At 46.3% G+C, this 18,121-nt stretch overlaps 1 protein-coding gene across 1 annotated transcript; it reads left to right on the top strand.

Annotated features, from left to right (window-relative positions):
- The first annotated feature begins 6,826 nt into the window (after nucleotides 1–6,826).
- On the top strand, nucleotides 6,827–16,250 carry B2M (beta-2-microglobulin). Its single transcript, XM_060260160.1, has 4 exons — nucleotides 6,827–7,138; nucleotides 12,804–13,079; nucleotides 15,074–15,107; nucleotides 15,366–16,250. The coding sequence occupies exons 1-3, from the start codon at nucleotides 7,063–7,065 to the stop codon at nucleotides 15,082–15,084; spliced, it is 363 nt and encodes a 120-aa protein (XP_060116143.1). The 5' UTR covers nucleotides 6,827–7,062; the 3' UTR covers nucleotides 15,085–15,107; nucleotides 15,366–16,250.
- The last annotated feature ends 1,871 nt before the right edge of the window (nucleotides 16,251–18,121 follow it).

Consider the following 18,121-nt stretch of genomic DNA (forward strand, 5'->3'; position numbering starts at 1 on the left):
ATAGGCGAGTGCCCGTCTAACATCTAGGCAGTGTAGGGCTTCTTGGCCCTTATCCGTAGGACGTTGAAAGAAAGCGGGTAGAGTTGTGACCCTGTGGAGGTGAAACGTGGATACTACCTTAGGCAAGAAGGTAGGATCTGGTCGTAACACTACCCTATCGTGATGAAAAATGGTGTAAGGCGTGTCTGCTCTAAACGCACAAATATCGCTGGCTCTTTTAGCGGAGGTAAGTGCGACTAGCAGCGCCGTTTTCCACGAGAGGAGATGCAAAGGGATTGAAGCCATGGGTTCAAAAGGTGGTTTCATTAGCTGGCTTAATACTAGAGATAAACTCCAACTGGGGTACAGTTGTCGTGATAGTGGATGCAGGTGTAAAATTCCTTTCAAGAAGGATTTCGCAGCGGGGTGTGAGAATACAGACCGTCCTTGTATGTGAGGGTGAAAAGCTGAGATTGCTGCCAGGTGCACCTTTAAAGACGAATGAGTTAGCCCCTTTTCAGATAATGACAATGTATAGGCCAAGATTTGAGGCATAGAGGCAGACAAAGGTTTAAAGTTATGCTTGGTTGCGTAGATGGAAAATCTTTTCCATTTCATGGAATATGACTTTCTCGTTGATGGTTTTCGTGCATTTAATAGGACGTTTCTCACTCCCTCAGGGAATTCTGAGAAAGTATCCTCCAAGCTGTCAAGCGGAGTCTGTCCGGGTCGTGATGAAGAACCCTGCCGTTCTGTTGCGAGAGGAGATTCTTGGCCCGGGGGAAGTGATGGTAAGTATTGTCCGATAGGAAAAGGAGCGTTGTGAACCATGGTTGGCGAGGCCACCACGGTGTGATTAGAATACAATTTGTATTGTCCAGTTGAATTTTCTGTATTGATCGTGTTATCAGTGGAAACGGTGGGAAGAGGAAATGTAATGGACCTGTCCATCTCTGAATGAAGGCATCCCCTGCAGATTGTGGTGAGGGCGGACCTCTCATAAAAAAGAGAGCACATTGTGCATTGTCTGGTGCAGCAAACACATCTATTGATGGTGTTCCGAATTTCTGGAACACTGGTAGAAGGTATTGCCTGTGGAGTGACCACTCGTGGTCGTTGATGAGGTACCTGCTCAATGTGTCCGCTTGTGTGTTCTGGGCACCGGGGAGATGTACTGCAGTGAGATGGATCTGATGCGCGATACTCCAGTGCCAGAGGTGCATTGCTCGCTTGCAAAGACGGGTAGATGCAGTCCCTCCTTGCCTGTTTATATAGAACACAGTCGCCACGTTGTCGGACGCTATTTGAACGTGACGGCCGTGAAGAGTTGGCAGGAATGATTTCAGAGCTCTGTGGACGGCTAAGAGCTCCAGGCAGTTGATATGGAGCGACTGTTCGTATGGCGTCCATTGCCCCTGGACTGAGAGGGTGTTTAGATGGGCTCCCCAGCCCCACCTTGATGCATCTGTTGTGACTACCGCTGACGGGCTTGGTCTTAAGAATGGCATGCCTGTCAGCAAATGATTTCGAACTGTCCACCATCCCAGAGAGGGAAGGATGTTGTTTGGGACAGTTAGGAGGGTTTGTTGAGATTGGCGTTGGGGACGATATGCACGAACAAACCAGATTTGTAGGGGCCTCATACGGAGTCTTGCATGTGGTAGAACCGCCGTTGTCGCTGCCATGAGTCCTAACATGCGTTGAATGGTGAAAGCTGTCTGTTTTGGCTGTTGCATGATTTCTGTGGCTAGTGTGTGAATAGAGGCTATTCTGTCTGTTGGGAGGTACGCCCTGTGGTCCGTGGTGCAGAGGCGAGCCCCTATGAATTGAATGTCCTGTGAGGGGATTAAATTCGATTTTTGCTGGTTGACTTGGAGACCCAGGTCTGCTAAGAGTGCAAGGGTTATAGCAATGTCTTTTTCCAGTTGTGGCCTTGAAGGCCCCACAAGGAGCCAATCGTCTATGTATGGGTAAGTTGCAATTCCGCGCTGTCTGAGGTATGCAGCGACCACCGCCATACACTTTGTAAAAGTCCTGGGTGCTGTGGAGAGTCCGAACGGAAGCGCTCGAAACTGATAATGTCTGTTTCCCACGGCAAATCTCAGGAACTTTCTGTGGCCTTGATGGATTGTTAGGTGAAAATAGGCATCCTGTAAGTCTACCAGCGCCATCCAAGCATTTTGAGGGATTAGGGGCAAGATGGATTGGAGGGTGACCATCCTGAATTTTCTGTGGTGGATGAACTTGTTGAGAGCCCTGAGGTCCAAAATCGGGCGCTGACCTCCATCCCTCTTGGGGACTAGAAAGTACCGGGAGTAGAAGCCTGTCCGATGGTACTGATCTGGGACAGGTTCTATGGCCGCCTTGGCCATAAGAGTGATGATCTCTTCTTGGAGGGGAGGGGATGGAGGGGTTGCAACAAAGTGGTGTCTTGCAGGGGGAGAATGAAACTCTATTGAATAACCTCTTAAAATGATATTCAGGACCCATTTGTCTGTGGTAATTAACTTCCAGTTCTCGTAGAACGGTAGGAGTCTGGAAGTGTTGTGAGGTGGCAGAGGTGGAGAGTCAAAGAGACTGCTTGGATGCAGTTGCAGTCTTTTTAGGTTGTTGTGGTCTTTGCTGCCGCTGGTTGAAAGGTTGCTTAGACGGTGGAGCCTTACGCTTCCAGTATTCCGATTGTCGAGGGGACCTGGAGCGTTTGAATGGCATTGGCTTCCATGGTCTGGCTTTGTAGCCCTGCTGTTGCTGTTGGATCACACCAAGTCTTTTTGCCCGTTTGCGGCTGTCGTCGACTGTGGTGAGTATGTCGTCTGTCGTGGCATTAAAAAGGCCTTGGCCGTCGAAAGGGAGATCTTCGATTTTGAATTTAATGTCGGGTTGTAGGGAAGAGGAGCGAAGCCAGGCGTGCCTTCTCAAGGCAATGGAGGCAGCCATCGCCTTGGAGGTGCATCCCACGGAGTGACGAATGGTATTTATCTGTTGTTTGGAGACTCTATTGAGCTCCTGTAATAATGTGCATGCCTGTTTTTGAGCAGGTTCTGGTAGAGCCGAGACAAGCGTGCCCAGTTGGGAGGACAGATTGTGGGAGTAAGCAGCAAAATATGCCAAATAATTGTTGATTTTGGCGTTTGCTGTGGAGATGGAATACATCTTCCTTCCCAGTGTGTCTAATTTCCTGCCCTCCTTCTCCGGGGGTACAGGATGACGAGTCTGCTTCGATTTGGAGGAAGAGTGGACTATCATCGAGTTCGGAGCCGGGTGACTGAAAAGAAACTTCGACTCCGTAGCTTGGATCTTGTATAGGGATTCGATGCGCTTTGACGTGGGAGGAATAGATGCCGGCTTGTCCCAGGCTTCTTTAATGGCATCTAGATGCACCGGAAGCATTGGCAGAAAGGAACCGGCAGGTAGGTCCGAATGGACCAAATCGTGAACTACATCCGTGACCTTGGGCGCGTCCGATGTCAGCTTTACATTAAGAGCAGAAGCCATGTTTGCAACCAAGTCCAGATATGTTTTGGCTCCGTCGGATGGTGACAAATCTGCAGGCTTTGCAATATCTGAAGCTGGGGATCCAGGAGAGGACATTGATTGCATCGAGTCCGATGACGCGTCGGATTCGACATCGGAGTTGTCAGGTTCGGGTGCTTGCGGGTCCGGTCTGGTTGGACTCGCGTTCTTAGGTTTAGAGGTCGAAGTGGAAGGAGTCGGAGATGGCTGTTTCGTTGGCTGCTTACTCCGTTGGACGGGAGTTGCTTCCTTGGATTGGTTCCTGTGGTGATCTGCACGGTACCGAGAGTGGTGGTAACCGCAGCATTGATGGGAATCCATTGATGGAGACCTCGAGGTGTAGTAGCGTCTTCTCGGGGACATGGATGGAGACCGAGATCTCGGGTTGTAGCGATAGCGGTCCCTCCCCCTGCTAGGGGATCTCTCCGGGAAACGTGTATGATGGTACCGATGTCTCTCGATGCTCGGAGATCTGGCTGGGAATCGATGAGTATCAAAGTAGCGATGAGCATCGTGTCTATATTGGATGGGATTCGACATATCGCGGAACGATCTGGGGTTGATGTGTTGTTGAGTCCACTGCAGCGGGTCTCGGATCTTCTCCAGCGAAGGGTCTGGTATGGATCCTTGCAAAGAAGGGGATCGGGACGGAACCGGGATAACTTCCTCCGTCTGCTGATGCGGTGAGTCCGTAAGCGGAGTGGCCGCTTCCTGGGTATCGGATCCGGGTGTGGACGGGTCACAACGTATGTCAGACTCGTGTTGTTCCAAAGGTTTGTTCGGAGCGGTAGGTTTTTTCGAGTCCTTCGGGTCGGTAGATTTTTTCGGTTCCTTCGGGTCGGTAGGTTTTCTCGAATCCTTCGGGCCCTTCGGCTCGGAGTGCTTGTGTTTCTTGGTGTGCTTCCCAGTTTTCAATTTAATAGGCGCGACCGTTTGTTGTGACGTCTTCGCGCCGTCGCCGGTTTTCGCGGCATCGCCGGGCTTATGCTTGCTGGGAACAGTGGCCACTGAAGCTGCCGACCTTGCGCCGTCCCCTTGGGGAGACAGAAGGGGAGGCGACTTACTTGTAGTAGAGGATTGCGACATTTCAGGGTGAAGCACAGACTCCATAAGATGACTTCTCAGTCTAGCGGCCCTGTTTTTCCGCGCCTGTTTGCCGAATTGAAGGCAATGCGCACAGGCGTCTACTTTATGGGCTTCTCCCAGGCAAAATAAACAAAGTGAATGTCCGTCCGATGTAGGGATTTTTGCCCTACAACGCGAACACCTTTTGAAGGTTATTCTACTATCCCTTCCTTCCATACGCCCGGGGGGGGAGGGGGGGTAGGGGAAGGGAGGTCTGAGGTAAAAGCAGGAAAGATATTTTTTTTTTTTTTTTTTGAAGAGTAATGAAGAGTATAAGAATATAAAGAGGAAAATGGAATAAAAGAGAGGAAACGACGAAGAAGCGAAGGCTAGGATCTGAGGTAAAAGAGGAGCGCAACGAGGTAAGACTATCCCGGGCGACGGTTGGAAAGAAAACTGGCTGGGTGGGGCGCCTCCCTCCCGTTCCAGGCATGCGCAGTGGATGCCTGCTCCCCAGGACGGAAGGGAGTGCGCGCCAAAAATAACGCCTAGGCTAGCTTTTAAAATCTCCGAGGTAGGGTTCGTCCTGACGGGAAAACCCATGTGTGGGACTGCACAGAGACCACGAAGAAGATCAAACACGTTTCGGAGGGTAGCTGTGTCAGTCTGCAGTAGAACAGCTAGCACCTAAGGGACCGACAAGATTTTTTTGTGGTATAAGCTTTCGAGAGTCAAAGCTTCCTTCGTGTAATACACTGCAGAGTAACTTCTGATCTTCGTAAGAAACTGGATGAAACTCAAAGAGGTTTAAAATCAGGCAAAGCAGACTTGCTACAATTCCCAATTGAATAAGAGGCCAGTTTGGGTCCTACAAGACAACCTGGAGACTTGAACATCCTTTGGCAGGCTACATTAGTCAACAGGCCAGTAGTAAATTAAGGATGAACAAAAATGATTCTACTTGCTGTTCATCTGATACTCAGCAATTCTATAAAGCACATATTTTTAAATTCCTTTTAAAAATATGCCTTTCGGAGTGCATTCGCTAATTCTGCAACCCAGTTTTATTACATTGCTGTATATTGCATAATTTTTAATGAGGCAATCTTAGAGTTACCCTGCTTCAAAAAGCAAAACAGAGGACATATTTCCTAACTGCTCCAAACAAGTGATCACTATGACAAATCTCCTTTTAAATACCCTACTTAGGCTGTGATAATTGCTACTAAATAGGAATATTCCTAATCTTCCAAAGAAATAGATCCAGGTGGGCAGCTGTGTTGGCCTGAAGCAAAAGAACAAAGTTGGAGTCCAGTAGCACCTTTAAGACCAACAAAGTTTTATTCAGAATGTAAGCTTTCGTATTCGTGCACACTTCATCACACAATGAAACAGGGGTACAGTGAGCAGTGCTACATATAGCGGGGTGGACAGTGGTTAACCATGCAAAATAGTACATAGTTAAAATCCACTGGACTCCAACTTTGTTCTCTTCTGAAGACATTTTCATCAGTTTTTTTAAAAAGAGCCCCACAGAGGACAGACACCAAAAAAGAAGACACGCACTCTAAAAAGAGGACACTTTAACCATATGTAACCTGTGATAAGAAGTCTCATTGAGAAAGGAGAATGATACACTTAAGTAAATGAGGCAGAAAGAGCTATCAAGCCATGGTGACCCCTGTAGGGTTTTCAAGGCAAGAGGGGTTCAGAGGTGGTTTGTCATTACCTGCCTCCATCTCATGTCCCAGGTATTTCTTGGAAGATTCCCACACAAACACTAGCCAGGGCTGACCCTGCTTAGCTTCTGAGATATGATGAGATTGGCCTAGCCTGGGCTACCCAGATCAGGAAGTGAAGAAAATAAACAAGGTAAACGCATCTGTATGATCCTTAAGCTGCCTTCTTTTATTTGTGTGTTTAGATTTGATGGTTGCCCTTAAAATATTTTGTTGTGCATCACTTCCAAATATATATGTCCTTTGGAACACAAGAGAAGCCATGTTGGATCAGGCCAATGGCCCATCCAGTCCAACAGTGGCCAAAACCCCCAGGTGCCATCAGGAGGTCCATCAGTGGGGCCAGGACACTAGAAGTCCTCACATTACAGAAAAGCATTACAGAAACCTAGTAACTAAGCAAACAAATATATATGGACATTTAATTTTCCCTCCCAGCACGCTCGTTAATTTGCCAAGCCTTGTCAGGACCAAGCAGCTTCTGATTCTTTTTGCTGCGGCAAGCTTGCATTTCGGACGCTTCTCGGAATCCACGCGCCTTCCGCGAAAGGGAAACTGAAAGCGCGAGGCCAGGAGCGCGCATGAGCCGGAAAGCCCCGCGGCCCTTCTCCCGGCTTGCGATCAGACATCTGCCTGGCTACTAGTGACGAAGCCCCCATCCTTGGTTGTGATTGGTCCGAAAGATCCGAGTCTACCCGTTCCCCACCCCTTTCGGGGCATTTTCGCAGTCCGAGGAACTCGGAGTCAGAGCAAGTCGTGGGGCGCGATGGCCAAGGCGAAGGAAGTTGCGCTCTGGTGCGTCCTGGTAGCCTTTTGCATCTATACGGTGAAAACCGAAAAACGTAAGTCGTGCTCGCCTCCTTTCCTCCTCGGATCTCTTCTTCACGGGGCGAGCAGAAGTTTGGGGCGTGCTCGGATCCGTCTCGGGGGGCTGTAACGGGTCAAGACCAGAGGGCGCGTTCTCACGATCCGCTTTCTGGAGTTATCTATCGGGAAGGGCGTGTGAGAAAAAAACTCCCCCCTCCCAATTTTCCACTAGCATTTTCCTAGTTGATAACTTTGGGATTCTGATTCTGTTGCGTAGTGTTAAAGATCCGGGGGGGGGGGGGAATAACCCGGATTAACTAGCAGTTTCGACGTTTGGCACAGATGCAAGAGGCGAGTGGGTGTGAGAAAGGATCTTCCTTTCTCTCTCTCTCCCCCCTCCCTTCCGTCTTCCTGTTTTCTTTTCTCTCTCTCCCTCCCCGGCAGTTTGAAGGCAAAAAGGATTGTGGAACATTGTGGAAGGACTGGGGTTCCAGGAGGAATACTCGTGATAGGCTTGTGTGTCCCCTCCCAAAAGTAGCACGCTTCCCCTCTAGCATAACCTGTGGGTGGATTAGAGCCTGCGCCACCAAGACTCACTGCGAGAGCATCTGACAAGCCTGGGTGTCAACCAATGTTCCTTTAAGCTCCGGAATCTTGTGAGCAAAAATTCTACTTTGTGAGCTACTGGTATTAGTGGGCTACAGTATAAATTACTGTGCTCTGGGGACATCCTTCCTGAACTAACACAAAAATGTGTGAGCTGAAGGCTAAAACTCTGTGAGCTAGCTGAGCTCACGCTAACTCAACTTAGAGGGAACACTGATGTCAGCTAGTCCAGAAATGCTATTATGCTGAAGGGAGAACTTGCTTGTCTTTGAGAAGCTGCAGGACTCCTGTTTATTTTGGGGGTGGCCAGTTATACTTTACAAGGGAGCAAGAGGGTTTCGTTGTTTTGCAAAGGGCTGTACAGATTTTACATTAAGTACGTGCTTCCTGTACAAAGTTACTTTCCTTTTTCCATCACGTCGCAGCTTGATTTATGGCGACCCCATGGGGTTTTCGAGAGAAGACATTGTCTGCCTCTGCGGCACAACCCTGGACTTCCTTGTTGTTCTCCTAACGAAGCATTAACCAGGGCTGACCCTGCTTATCTGCATGTGGCATTCCAGGAGCAGGGCTGCATTATGACTTTCGCGGGCACCACCCACCATAATAATATCAATATTAAAATGGTTTTTGATATAACTTTAAATCAACATTTTTTTCTGGGTTAAGGAAAATATAATAGCTTTTAGTGGGCCCTAAACATTTTTTTCGGGGGGGGGGGGAGCCTGGATGGTGAGAATTCTTTTTGTAAGTTATTCGACCCTAAAATCTCATGTTTTCCTTCTGATTTTAAAAGAAATTGTAAAAAATTTGTGGGCCCCTATAAGTATTGTGGGGCTTAGGAACTATACATAATCAGGCCCATAGCCGGAATTTTAAAAGTCGGGAGGGGGGGCATGTAAAAAAGTCAGGGGGCATTTAACGGCTGCCGTTGTGACTCAGGGCTCAAGACCTTCCCTCCTGCCCCCCCACTGCTGCCACCAGAAGAAGATAAGAAGATATTGGATTTATATCCCGCCCTCCACTCCGAAGAGTCTCAGAGCGGCTCACAATCTCCTTTACCTTCCTCCCCCACAACAGACACCCTGTGAGGTGGGTGGGGCTGGAGAGGGCTCTCACAGCAGCTGCCCTTTCAAGGACAACCTCTGTCAGAGCTATGGCTGACCCAAGGCCATTCCAGCAGGTGCAAATGGAGGAGTGGGGAATCAAACCCGGTTCTCCCAGATAAGAGTCCGCACACTTAACCACTACACCAAACTGGCTCTCACCACCGTTTATGGGGGGGCACAGAGGTGAAAGCTGAGAGCCAGGGGGTCCCACTTCCCTCTTCTGCAATTTAAATTGCATGGGAGGGGTACTTAGGAGCAGCTGCTGGCCCTCGGACATCATTTAAAGGGCTGAGAGAAGCATTGGCTGCTCCTAGGTACCCCTCCTGTGTAATTTAAATCATGGGGGAGGGGGGCAGCCCTCAGAAGCAGGGGGAGGGAAGGAAGGTCAGGGCCACCTGAATTGGGTCACCCAACAGGAAGTCAGGGGGCAGGGCCCCCATAGGCCCCCTGTAGCTACAGGCCTGTAATGCATAGGTCAGCTCTGCCCTGTGGGGTTTTCCAAGGAAGAGACAGACAGAGGTGGTTTGCCACTGCCTGCCTCTGCATAGTGACCCTGGACTTCTGTGGTGGTCTCCCATCCAAGCACTAACCAGGGCTGACTTTGCTTCACTTCTGAGATATGATGAAGTTGGGCTTGCCTCGGCCGTTCAAGTCAGGGCAACTCACATTAGACTGGTACTTTTCTTAGGGCCGCCAGTAGTTCACAAAGAAGTAAATGTGCTTTTGACATCCTCAAAATTCTTCATAACCTTAGATATTATATGAAAAGAAAGTGCGTGTGTGGGAGGGAGGGAGACAGGTGTAAAAGGTGGTAGAGTCTATGATGACTGAAGAATGTTCCAGCAGCCCGTCCAGATGTGTACTCCTTGTGGCACTGTGTTATTTCTCATATACACTGATCGGTCTATAAGTGTAAATTACCCATTATGCTTAAAGCCACGCATGCCGAAACACATACCTTCATCCTGCTTCCCTCCCTTGGAGATAGGACTCTATTGTCCCATGGGGAGGTGAGGAAAAATTTCACAAGGGTCAAAACAGTCATTTGAGAAAGGGCACATGCTGCCACTTCTCAAAAGCTGCCACTTCCAAAACTGCTTTTTATTTAGCAAACAAATAAAAGTGGGCTTTGTGTTGCATATTTATATTTCTGGGGGATTTCCATCCCAGATGTGTGCCCAGTTTCAGTTTCATAATAGTTGTAAATGGCTTCGGAAAGACCGAGATGGGCGCATAGTAGACATACAAATCAAACATGGTCATTACACTCCCCCACCCAAGTATAAATATATCTGTGTTGAGACAGAGAGCATCTTAAGAGAATTTTCTAGTCTGTTTCAGCTGAAGCTATGCTGTTTCCCAAACTACTTCACTGTTCTGCACCATTCCTTGATTTACAACAGGTGCTGGGTACCTTCCACACTGGCAGATACTCAACAACAGGTCCATCTGGGCCTGCTAATTAAGCTCACTTAGTATTGGGTTAAATGTTAAAAATATGTCATTTGCCTTGGAAACACAGAATTATAGAATCGTAGAGTTGGAAGGGACCTCTAGGGTCATCTAGTTTAACCCCCTGCACAATGCAGGAAACTCATAAACACCTCCCCCAAAATTCACAGGATCTTCATTGCTGTCAGATGGCCATCTAGCCTCTGTTTAAAAACCTCCATGGAAGGAGAGCCCACCACCTCCCGAGGAAGCCTGTTCCACTGAGGAAGTTCTTCCTAATGTTGAGCCGGAAACTCTTCTGATTTAATTTCAACACATTGGTTCTGGTCCTACCTTCTGGGGCCACAGAAAACAATTCCACACCATCCTCTATATGACAGCCCTTCAAGTACTTGAAGATGGTGATCCTATCACCTCGCAGCCGCCTCCTCTCCAGGCTAAACATCCCCAGCTCCTTCAACCTTTCCTCATAGGACTTTGTCTCCTCTCCAGGCTAAACATCCCCAGCTCCTTCAACTTTTCCTCATAGGATTTGGTCTCCAGACTCCTCACCATCTTTGTCGCCCTCCTCTGGACCTGTTCCAGCTTGTCTATATCCTTCTTAAAATGTGGTGCCCAAAACTGAACACAATACTCCAGGTGAGGTCTTACCAGAGCAGAGTAAAGTGATACCATCACATCACATGATCTGGACACTATACTTCTGTTGATACAGCCCAAAATTGCATTTGCCTTTTTAGCCACCGCATCACACTGTTGACTCATGTTCAGCGTATGATCCACTAAGACCCCTAGATCCTTTCGCACATACTACTGCTAAGACAGGTCTCCCCCATCCTATAACCATGCATTGTATTTTTCCTACCCAAATGCAGAATTTTACATTTATCCCTGTTAAAATTCATTTTATTGATTTTAGCCCAGTTTTCCAGCCTGACAAGGTCATCCTGTACCCTGTTTCTGTCTTTTTCTGTGTTTGCAACCCCTCCCAATTTAGTATCATCTGCAAATTTAATAAGCATTCCCACTATTCCTTCATCCAAAGAAGCTTTATACAGTATCCCTAATCCTTGCGATTTCCAGGTGAAAGGGGAAAAATGCTGTACCAATGGTAGCAAGCGAAACAAATTTTACTTGCAAAAATAGAAGCACATCTGACACGACGTATTCATGCAGGCAGGGCTTTTTTGGTAGCAGGAACTCCTTTGCATTTTAGGCCACACACCCCTGATGCCTGACCAGTCTGTTGACCAGAATGGTGGAGTGGTTACATTGTTGGCCTAAGATGTGAGAGAGCCAGGTTCAAGTCCTCACTCAGCCTTGGAAGCTAGCCGGGTGGCCTTGGGCCAGGCACATTCTCAGCCTGGCCACCTCACAGTGCTTCATAATCCTAGATATTATATGAAAAGAAAGAAAAGGGGGAGGGGATTTAAGCATATAAATACACAAAACAAAGCCCACTTTTATTCGTTTGCTAAATAATAAGCAATTTTGGAAGTGGCAGTTTTTGAGAAAGCAGCATTTGGCAGCATGTCCTTAAAACAGTGGTGGGAAATGAAAAGCTGCTTTTTCACGCATGCGGAAAAAAAACATAGCTTCATGTTGGGCCATCCAAGTCAGGGTGCTATGTCTTACCCACCTGGATATTTTATTTATTTAATTTATATCTTGCCTTCCTCCCCAGTGGGGGGGTCCCAAACTGGGAAACCAGTTTGGTGTAATGGTTAAGTGTGCGGACTCTTATCTGGGAGAACCGGATTTGATTCCCCACTCCTCCACTTGCAGCTGCTGGAATGGCCTTGGGTCAGCCATAGCTCTTGTAGGAGTTGTCCTTGAAAAGGGCAGCTTCTGTGAGAGCTCTCTCAGCCTCACCTACCTCACAGGGTGTCTGTTGTGGGGGGTGGAAGGTAAAGGAGATTGTAACTACTCTTAGACTCTGAGATTCAGAGTATAGGGCGGGATATAAATCCAGTATCTTCTTATCTGGAGAGGTGATGTGGTTTTGCTATTTCTGTAACTGGCCTGCACAGTTATTATTAAATACAGTGACCATGTTACTAGTTCTTCATTAGTTGGCTGCCCTGAACCAAAGGGTTGGGGTATAGATTTTAAAAATACTAGACTGAAACAAAAATTGTGGTCTTCCTGGGGCTCTCCTTGGCTTTCTCATCCATCTGTGCAGTTGCACCCATGTCTGCACCTGCTTAGCATCATTTCCCACTCACAGTCCGGGCTCTGGAACTTTTGGAGCTGTTTTCTTATGTGGAAGAGACATTTATGAAGAGAATTTGCCCAATAGGAGGCTACATAGTGGAGGATCCTCTGTGGGGAAGGAATCTCAGGTTAGTCCTTGGCATTTCCAGGTAGCAGTGATCAGGGAGTCGTTGATGTGAAAGACCTCAGCCCCTGGAACCCTGAAGAGCCATCACTGGTCAGAGTAGACAAGACTGACCTGAACAGGTCAATTTATGTGTTTAGTATGTGTGTTCACCTCCGTTGATCTTGGATCCTCTGGCTTTCCCAATTTCTCCAGGAACACCTTCTGTGCAGGTGTTCACTCGCTATCCCGTGGAGTTTGGCAAGGAGAACATCTTGCAGTGCTATGTTGATGGATTCCATCCTCCCAAAATCAGCGTCACGCTTCTGAAGAATGGCAAGAAAATGGACTGCCAGCAAAGTGATCTTTCTTTTCACTCAAACTGGGCCTTCTTTCAGCTTTTCCACGCCAATGTCACTATCGATGAGAAGGATGAGTATGCCTTCAGGGTGGAACATGAAACCTTTTCTGAGCCCAAAATCTTCAAACTCGGTGAGGACTTTTCCTGCTTCGATCCCATCTGTGTCCCCTTTTCCTTTTGTCTCAGCTCCTTGAAAGGTGGCCCAACCAAACAAGTCTCCTGGCTGACAAAAGTCTTCCCTCCGAACACCAGTACACAACTCACAATGAAAAACATTTTAGCTGTTCAGCTTCAAATGAATCTTGTTGTTCCTCCTGTTAACAACGACCAAACACACACACATACTCATTCACAGTGGCTGTGAATAATGGTGAACTGAATATAGCTCACGGCTGCATGATTATCAGTGCATCTTCCTGGAGTAAAATAGAGCAGGGGTGGCCAACGGTAGCTCTTCAGATGTTTTTTTTTTGCCTACAACTCACATCAGCCCCAGCCATTGGCCATGCTGGCTGGGGCTGATGGGAGTTGTAGGCAAAAAACATCTGGAGAGCTACCATTGGCCACCCCTGAAATAGAGAAAAACTGTTATCAATGCATCTTCATGGATCAAAATAGAGAAGCGGCCACTGTTAACCAGTTCCTCTGCTTTAGAAGATGTACATTGATAAGAGTGTTGTCAGGGAAGGATTTCAGGGATTTTCCAGCATGTGATGGGTTTTTCCAGTTAAAAAAAAAAAGTATCATGCAACTTTTTAATCATGGGAATAAATCACTCTTTATAGTTTTTTTTCCTAAGCTAGTGACCCTCCTTCCTGCCCTGTTTACAATGGATGTTTATCTATTTTTCCATCTACACACATTACTTTAGTTGTATTTTTAACTCATTTCATGATGTGTTTTTATACTGTTTTGCGTTTAGTCGTTACCCACTTTGGTGGTCCTGGCTGGGCTGAGAGGCAGGATGTAAATCTTGTAAATAAATTAATAATCACTGTGTGATTGTAAGCGAGTCACGCCCTTCCCAGCTCACTGGTTGCCTTGGACATCCAAAGACAACTAGATAGGAGTCCAGTAGCACCTTAAGAGACCAACAAGACTTTGGAGCTATGAGCTTTTGAGAGTTAGTGTTCCCTTTGTAGGGAGAGTTGACTCTCAAAAGTTCATACCCTGAACATCTTGTTGGTCTCTAAGGTGCGACTGCAGACCAGCAAGGCTACTCTCTGGAACTGTCTGCTTAGAACTGCACTGAAAATATCCCGTGGGGCACACTTCTATTTCAATATAGGAAGTCTTTACAACTAGATACAGGGTTTATTGGAACAATTCAGTTACTGTTTGGTGGAGCACCATGTAGTTGTCTATTGTTTACATACATTCGTTATATTTTTTTTCCACTCAGCCCTTGCCAGTCCTGTTTAATTCCACTGTTGCAGGAGCCCCCATCAGCACCTTTAACTCACACTTTATTGAGTCAAAATAGGCCCATTGCCTGCTTTATAAGACTGGCCCAGAGGTGGCAGTGGAGGCTGATAATGGCAGGAAAATGGCAGGAACTGCTCCAAGACAGGGCGGGGTACCACTTGGGATGGCAGAAACAGCTCTGGAGGAACTGACCCATGGCAGAGGCACAGCTCAGCCCCCTAAGGTTTTAAAGGGACAGAGGAGGTGGAGCAAGCAGCCACAATTATGTGGAAGACCTGTTTGGACTGGCAGTAAAGGGAATCTTAATGAGGACTGAGTCTGGGTGAATCTCAGCCTACCGTAGAAGACACTGAGGATGTCCCTCTAGAAGGTCCATAGTATATAAATGGAGAAGATGTAGAAATAAATACATGCCCAGTCACATGTCATGTGTAGCTATTCCCTTCACCTAAAAAGAACTGTGGCCTGTAACCCATATCTTCTGGTTATATGAATGTTGTATCTTCTAAATATATTCTATGAAAGAAGGTAAGCAGGCATCCAGGAAATTACGGACATCTGAGCTTAGCGGGCATCCTTCTTTATAAGAAAAGTTGCCATTGGTCGCAGTTGTGTAGAATTAGATAGTGCTGTATTATTTTTTCTGCTACAGGGGAAAGATCTGTCCTCAAAGTAATAATGACTGTGTTTTCTTCTACAGAAGTGTACTGAGCAGATGTTCTCAGGAAAAGAAGGTAAAGTACAGATATTTCATAACAATTGTGGCTAATGTGAATTGTATGTTGAGGAAAACTGGAGATGAAGAACATAAAATGGGAGGGGAGGGCTTACAGCAAGGTTCAGGCTTCATTCCACAAGACTCACAGTGTCACAGTTTGCCCAGTAGATGTACATGCCTGTGAATTGGTTTAGTCATCTGCTATAAATCTGTGGGATGCAGATGGGCTATCAGTGATTGAAATATGTAAAACTTACCTTTTCCCTCTCTCCAGATTGGAAGACATTGAGATTTCCAGCCATGCTGTCCTGAACCGTTCTTCCTGTGCTGTCCCCACTTTGAAATGACTGCTCTGGAAAACCATTTTTAAGTCTGCGCAAACACCAAATTAAGTGTGCCGGGTGTCTCCTGAGGCCTGTTGCTGTGCAAAGCTTGAGATTTCGAGGCGTGTGGATTTAGAAAGACTGTCACCTAGTTAAGGAAATGTCAGTCAATTAGAAGAAGAAGATCTCAAATTAGCACATGAAAGAAACAGTGCCCTAGAGAAAGAAATCATTTTCCTGTTTAAAAGAGTATTGCCCATATATGTTGCAGGAAGTTCCATTTTAGAAGAGGCATTCTTTTGTCATGAGAGAAGAGGCAATGCCTCTTCTAAGAGAAGGCTTACCATATTCATTCATTCATAGACCTTTATTGGCATATCAGTGGTCATAGAATAAATAGCTTGCTATATTCTCCCAGTGTTTGTGAAGTCTTGATTAAAAATGATGATTTAAAAAAGGAACTGCCCAAAGAATTGGGAGCATCTCTTCAGTCAATCACAGGTGTTGGTTATAACTTAACTGATGGCAGAAATTGAGCTTTTCCTCTATACATCTAGTGCAAGCACAGAATTGAGCACTCAGAAAACAACAGCTACTTTGAATTTATTGTAACGTATAGATTTTGCAATTCGAAGCACAATAGTAATTCAGCCTTGTGTTGCTTTTTTTTAAAGTTTCTTTATTAAAATCTTCTGGATGTTTGTTTTGATTATAGTGGTGAAGGGAAATATTCTAAGATGTGTTTGGATACAAACTACTTTCTTATCTGGCTTGTAGGAAACATAACTTTAAAGATCATTGCCTTCTTTCAATAAAGTACACCTACTGATCTTTAATATTTTCTTTGTTATGTCTATTGATTTGGGGGCATTATTTGGCAGATTAGTCAATGAAATAATCTGATGATACCCTTAGGACAACCGGCAGTGGATGTCCACACTCACAGTTTCAGTCACAAGGAGCCAATTCAGTTCACACAGGTGGCAGTCCTAAAAGCACTTTCCGAGGAGTAAGTCCCACTAAATAAAATTACTTTTAATTCTGAGTAAACCTACTTAGAATTGCACCCATAAGCCCACACGGAGTCCAATTTACATTTCCCCATCATACAAGATGGCACAAGAGATAACAAAAGCCTGCCCCCTTTTACTTCTTTCAGCTTCTGCCCAGCAGGCCTAGTGACTATTGATTATATTCACCATTTACCGGTAATTACCACTTCTATTAATTGAAAGACTTTAGGTGACATACACAAAAAAACCATATCAAATAAGCAATTATGCAAAATGTATTTTTACAATTAGCTGAGTCACAATAAGGCATTTTAAATGGGTTCAACTAATACCTATGACAGTTCAGAAGTCCTGGTATCAAACAGTTTATCAAATATTGTTTAATATGTGCAAGAGAAGCCTGAGACAGATTCCTTGCTGCCTTAATCTCTATGCCCTAACAAAGAAGGAAAACAATTTTGGGTTCCTACCAGTTTTCCTTCTCAGGTGAAGGGACTGAAAATCCCCCACCCATCCCTTAGGTCTTAACAGCTGGGAGGGCCCAAAGGAGAATTATGCCCTAAAGTGGTACACTCGCTCTAATTTGTGCAAGGCTTGGGCTACCAGTGAAGACATGAAGCTGTCAGGGTTGGTATCCCCTCTTGACCACCAGCAGCTCTCCAGGATCTCAGGCCTACTGCTGGAGACTGAACCTGGGACCTTATGTGTGCAAAGCAGATGTTCCACCACTGAGCTTCATGCCCACCTCAAAGGGACCCCTCTCCTCAGCCTGGTGTATGTGTTGGTGGTGTGTTGATTAAACTGGAGGCAAGGCATAGGAACCTGCTTGTAGGATAGATCAGAGAAACAATTCCTTTCCCATTTTCCACTTTTTTTTGAGGGGGGGACAGGCTACCTGACCTTTCTTTTTGGTAGCTGTGGAGATGCTGGAGCAGAATTTGCTTTTTGTTCTCCCTCTGGGTAAAAAGTATTGCTTGAGAAAGCAATTACAAAAGTATTACATTTGAATCCTGCATCTGCAGTCCTAAGGAGATGAACAAAGCAGGAGTCAAGTTGCACCTTTAAGACCAATTTTTATTTAGTTAGAACGTAAGCTTTCGTGTGCTCTTAAGTACACTTCATCAGACAAGGAATCCAGCACAGTGAGCAAAGCCATACATAGCTGAGCAGAGTTACACCTAAGGAGAGTATACCCTTCTAAGCCTGTTGACTTCAGTGGATTTTGAAGGATGTAAATCTGTTTAGAACCGCATTGTCATTCTGGTGCTGATACTGCTAGTTCCCATTGTAGTCCAGTAGTCTTCTTGTGACTTGATTATAGCAGCTGTAGCACACACCTCCCTCCCTTCCTTGATGAAGTCTCTTGATGCCCCTGCTGGGGGCCAGTACAGGGAAGGAAAACTTATTGCTGCTGGAAGAATTGAGATCCTCCATGCACCAACCTACCCTGCAGTAGCAGGAATTCTGCTTCAGACTTACAGAGAAGTTATACTTCCAAGTTTTATGATAGGACTCTTATCTACCTGGTCTCCCCCCCCCCACATCATGAATCTAAGCTTGAAAGAGTCATGATAAACATCTTTTAGGGTTGCCAATCCCCAGGTGAGACCCGGAGATCTCCTACTGTTGGACTAAAGAGATCAGTTCCCCTGGTGAAAATGGCTGCTTCGGAAAGTGGACTCTGACATTGTACT

The sequence above is a fragment of the Heteronotia binoei genome, chromosome 19 (assembly GCF_032191835.1).
Source record: "Heteronotia binoei isolate CCM8104 ecotype False Entrance Well chromosome 19, APGP_CSIRO_Hbin_v1, whole genome shotgun sequence".
Lineage (NCBI taxonomy): Eukaryota > Metazoa > Chordata > Lepidosauria > Squamata > Gekkonidae > Heteronotia > Heteronotia binoei.

Bases quoted from the DNA above. Each gene is read 5' to 3' on its own strand.
- B2M (XM_060260160.1), top strand. From the start codon at position 7,063: ATGGCCAAGGCGAAGGAAGTTGCGCTCTGGTGCGTCCTGGTAGCCTTT. The intron at 7,139-12,803 runs GTAAGTCGTGCT...CAATTTCTCCAG, and splicing joins TACGGTGAAAACCGAAAAAC to GAACACCTTCTGTGCAGGTG.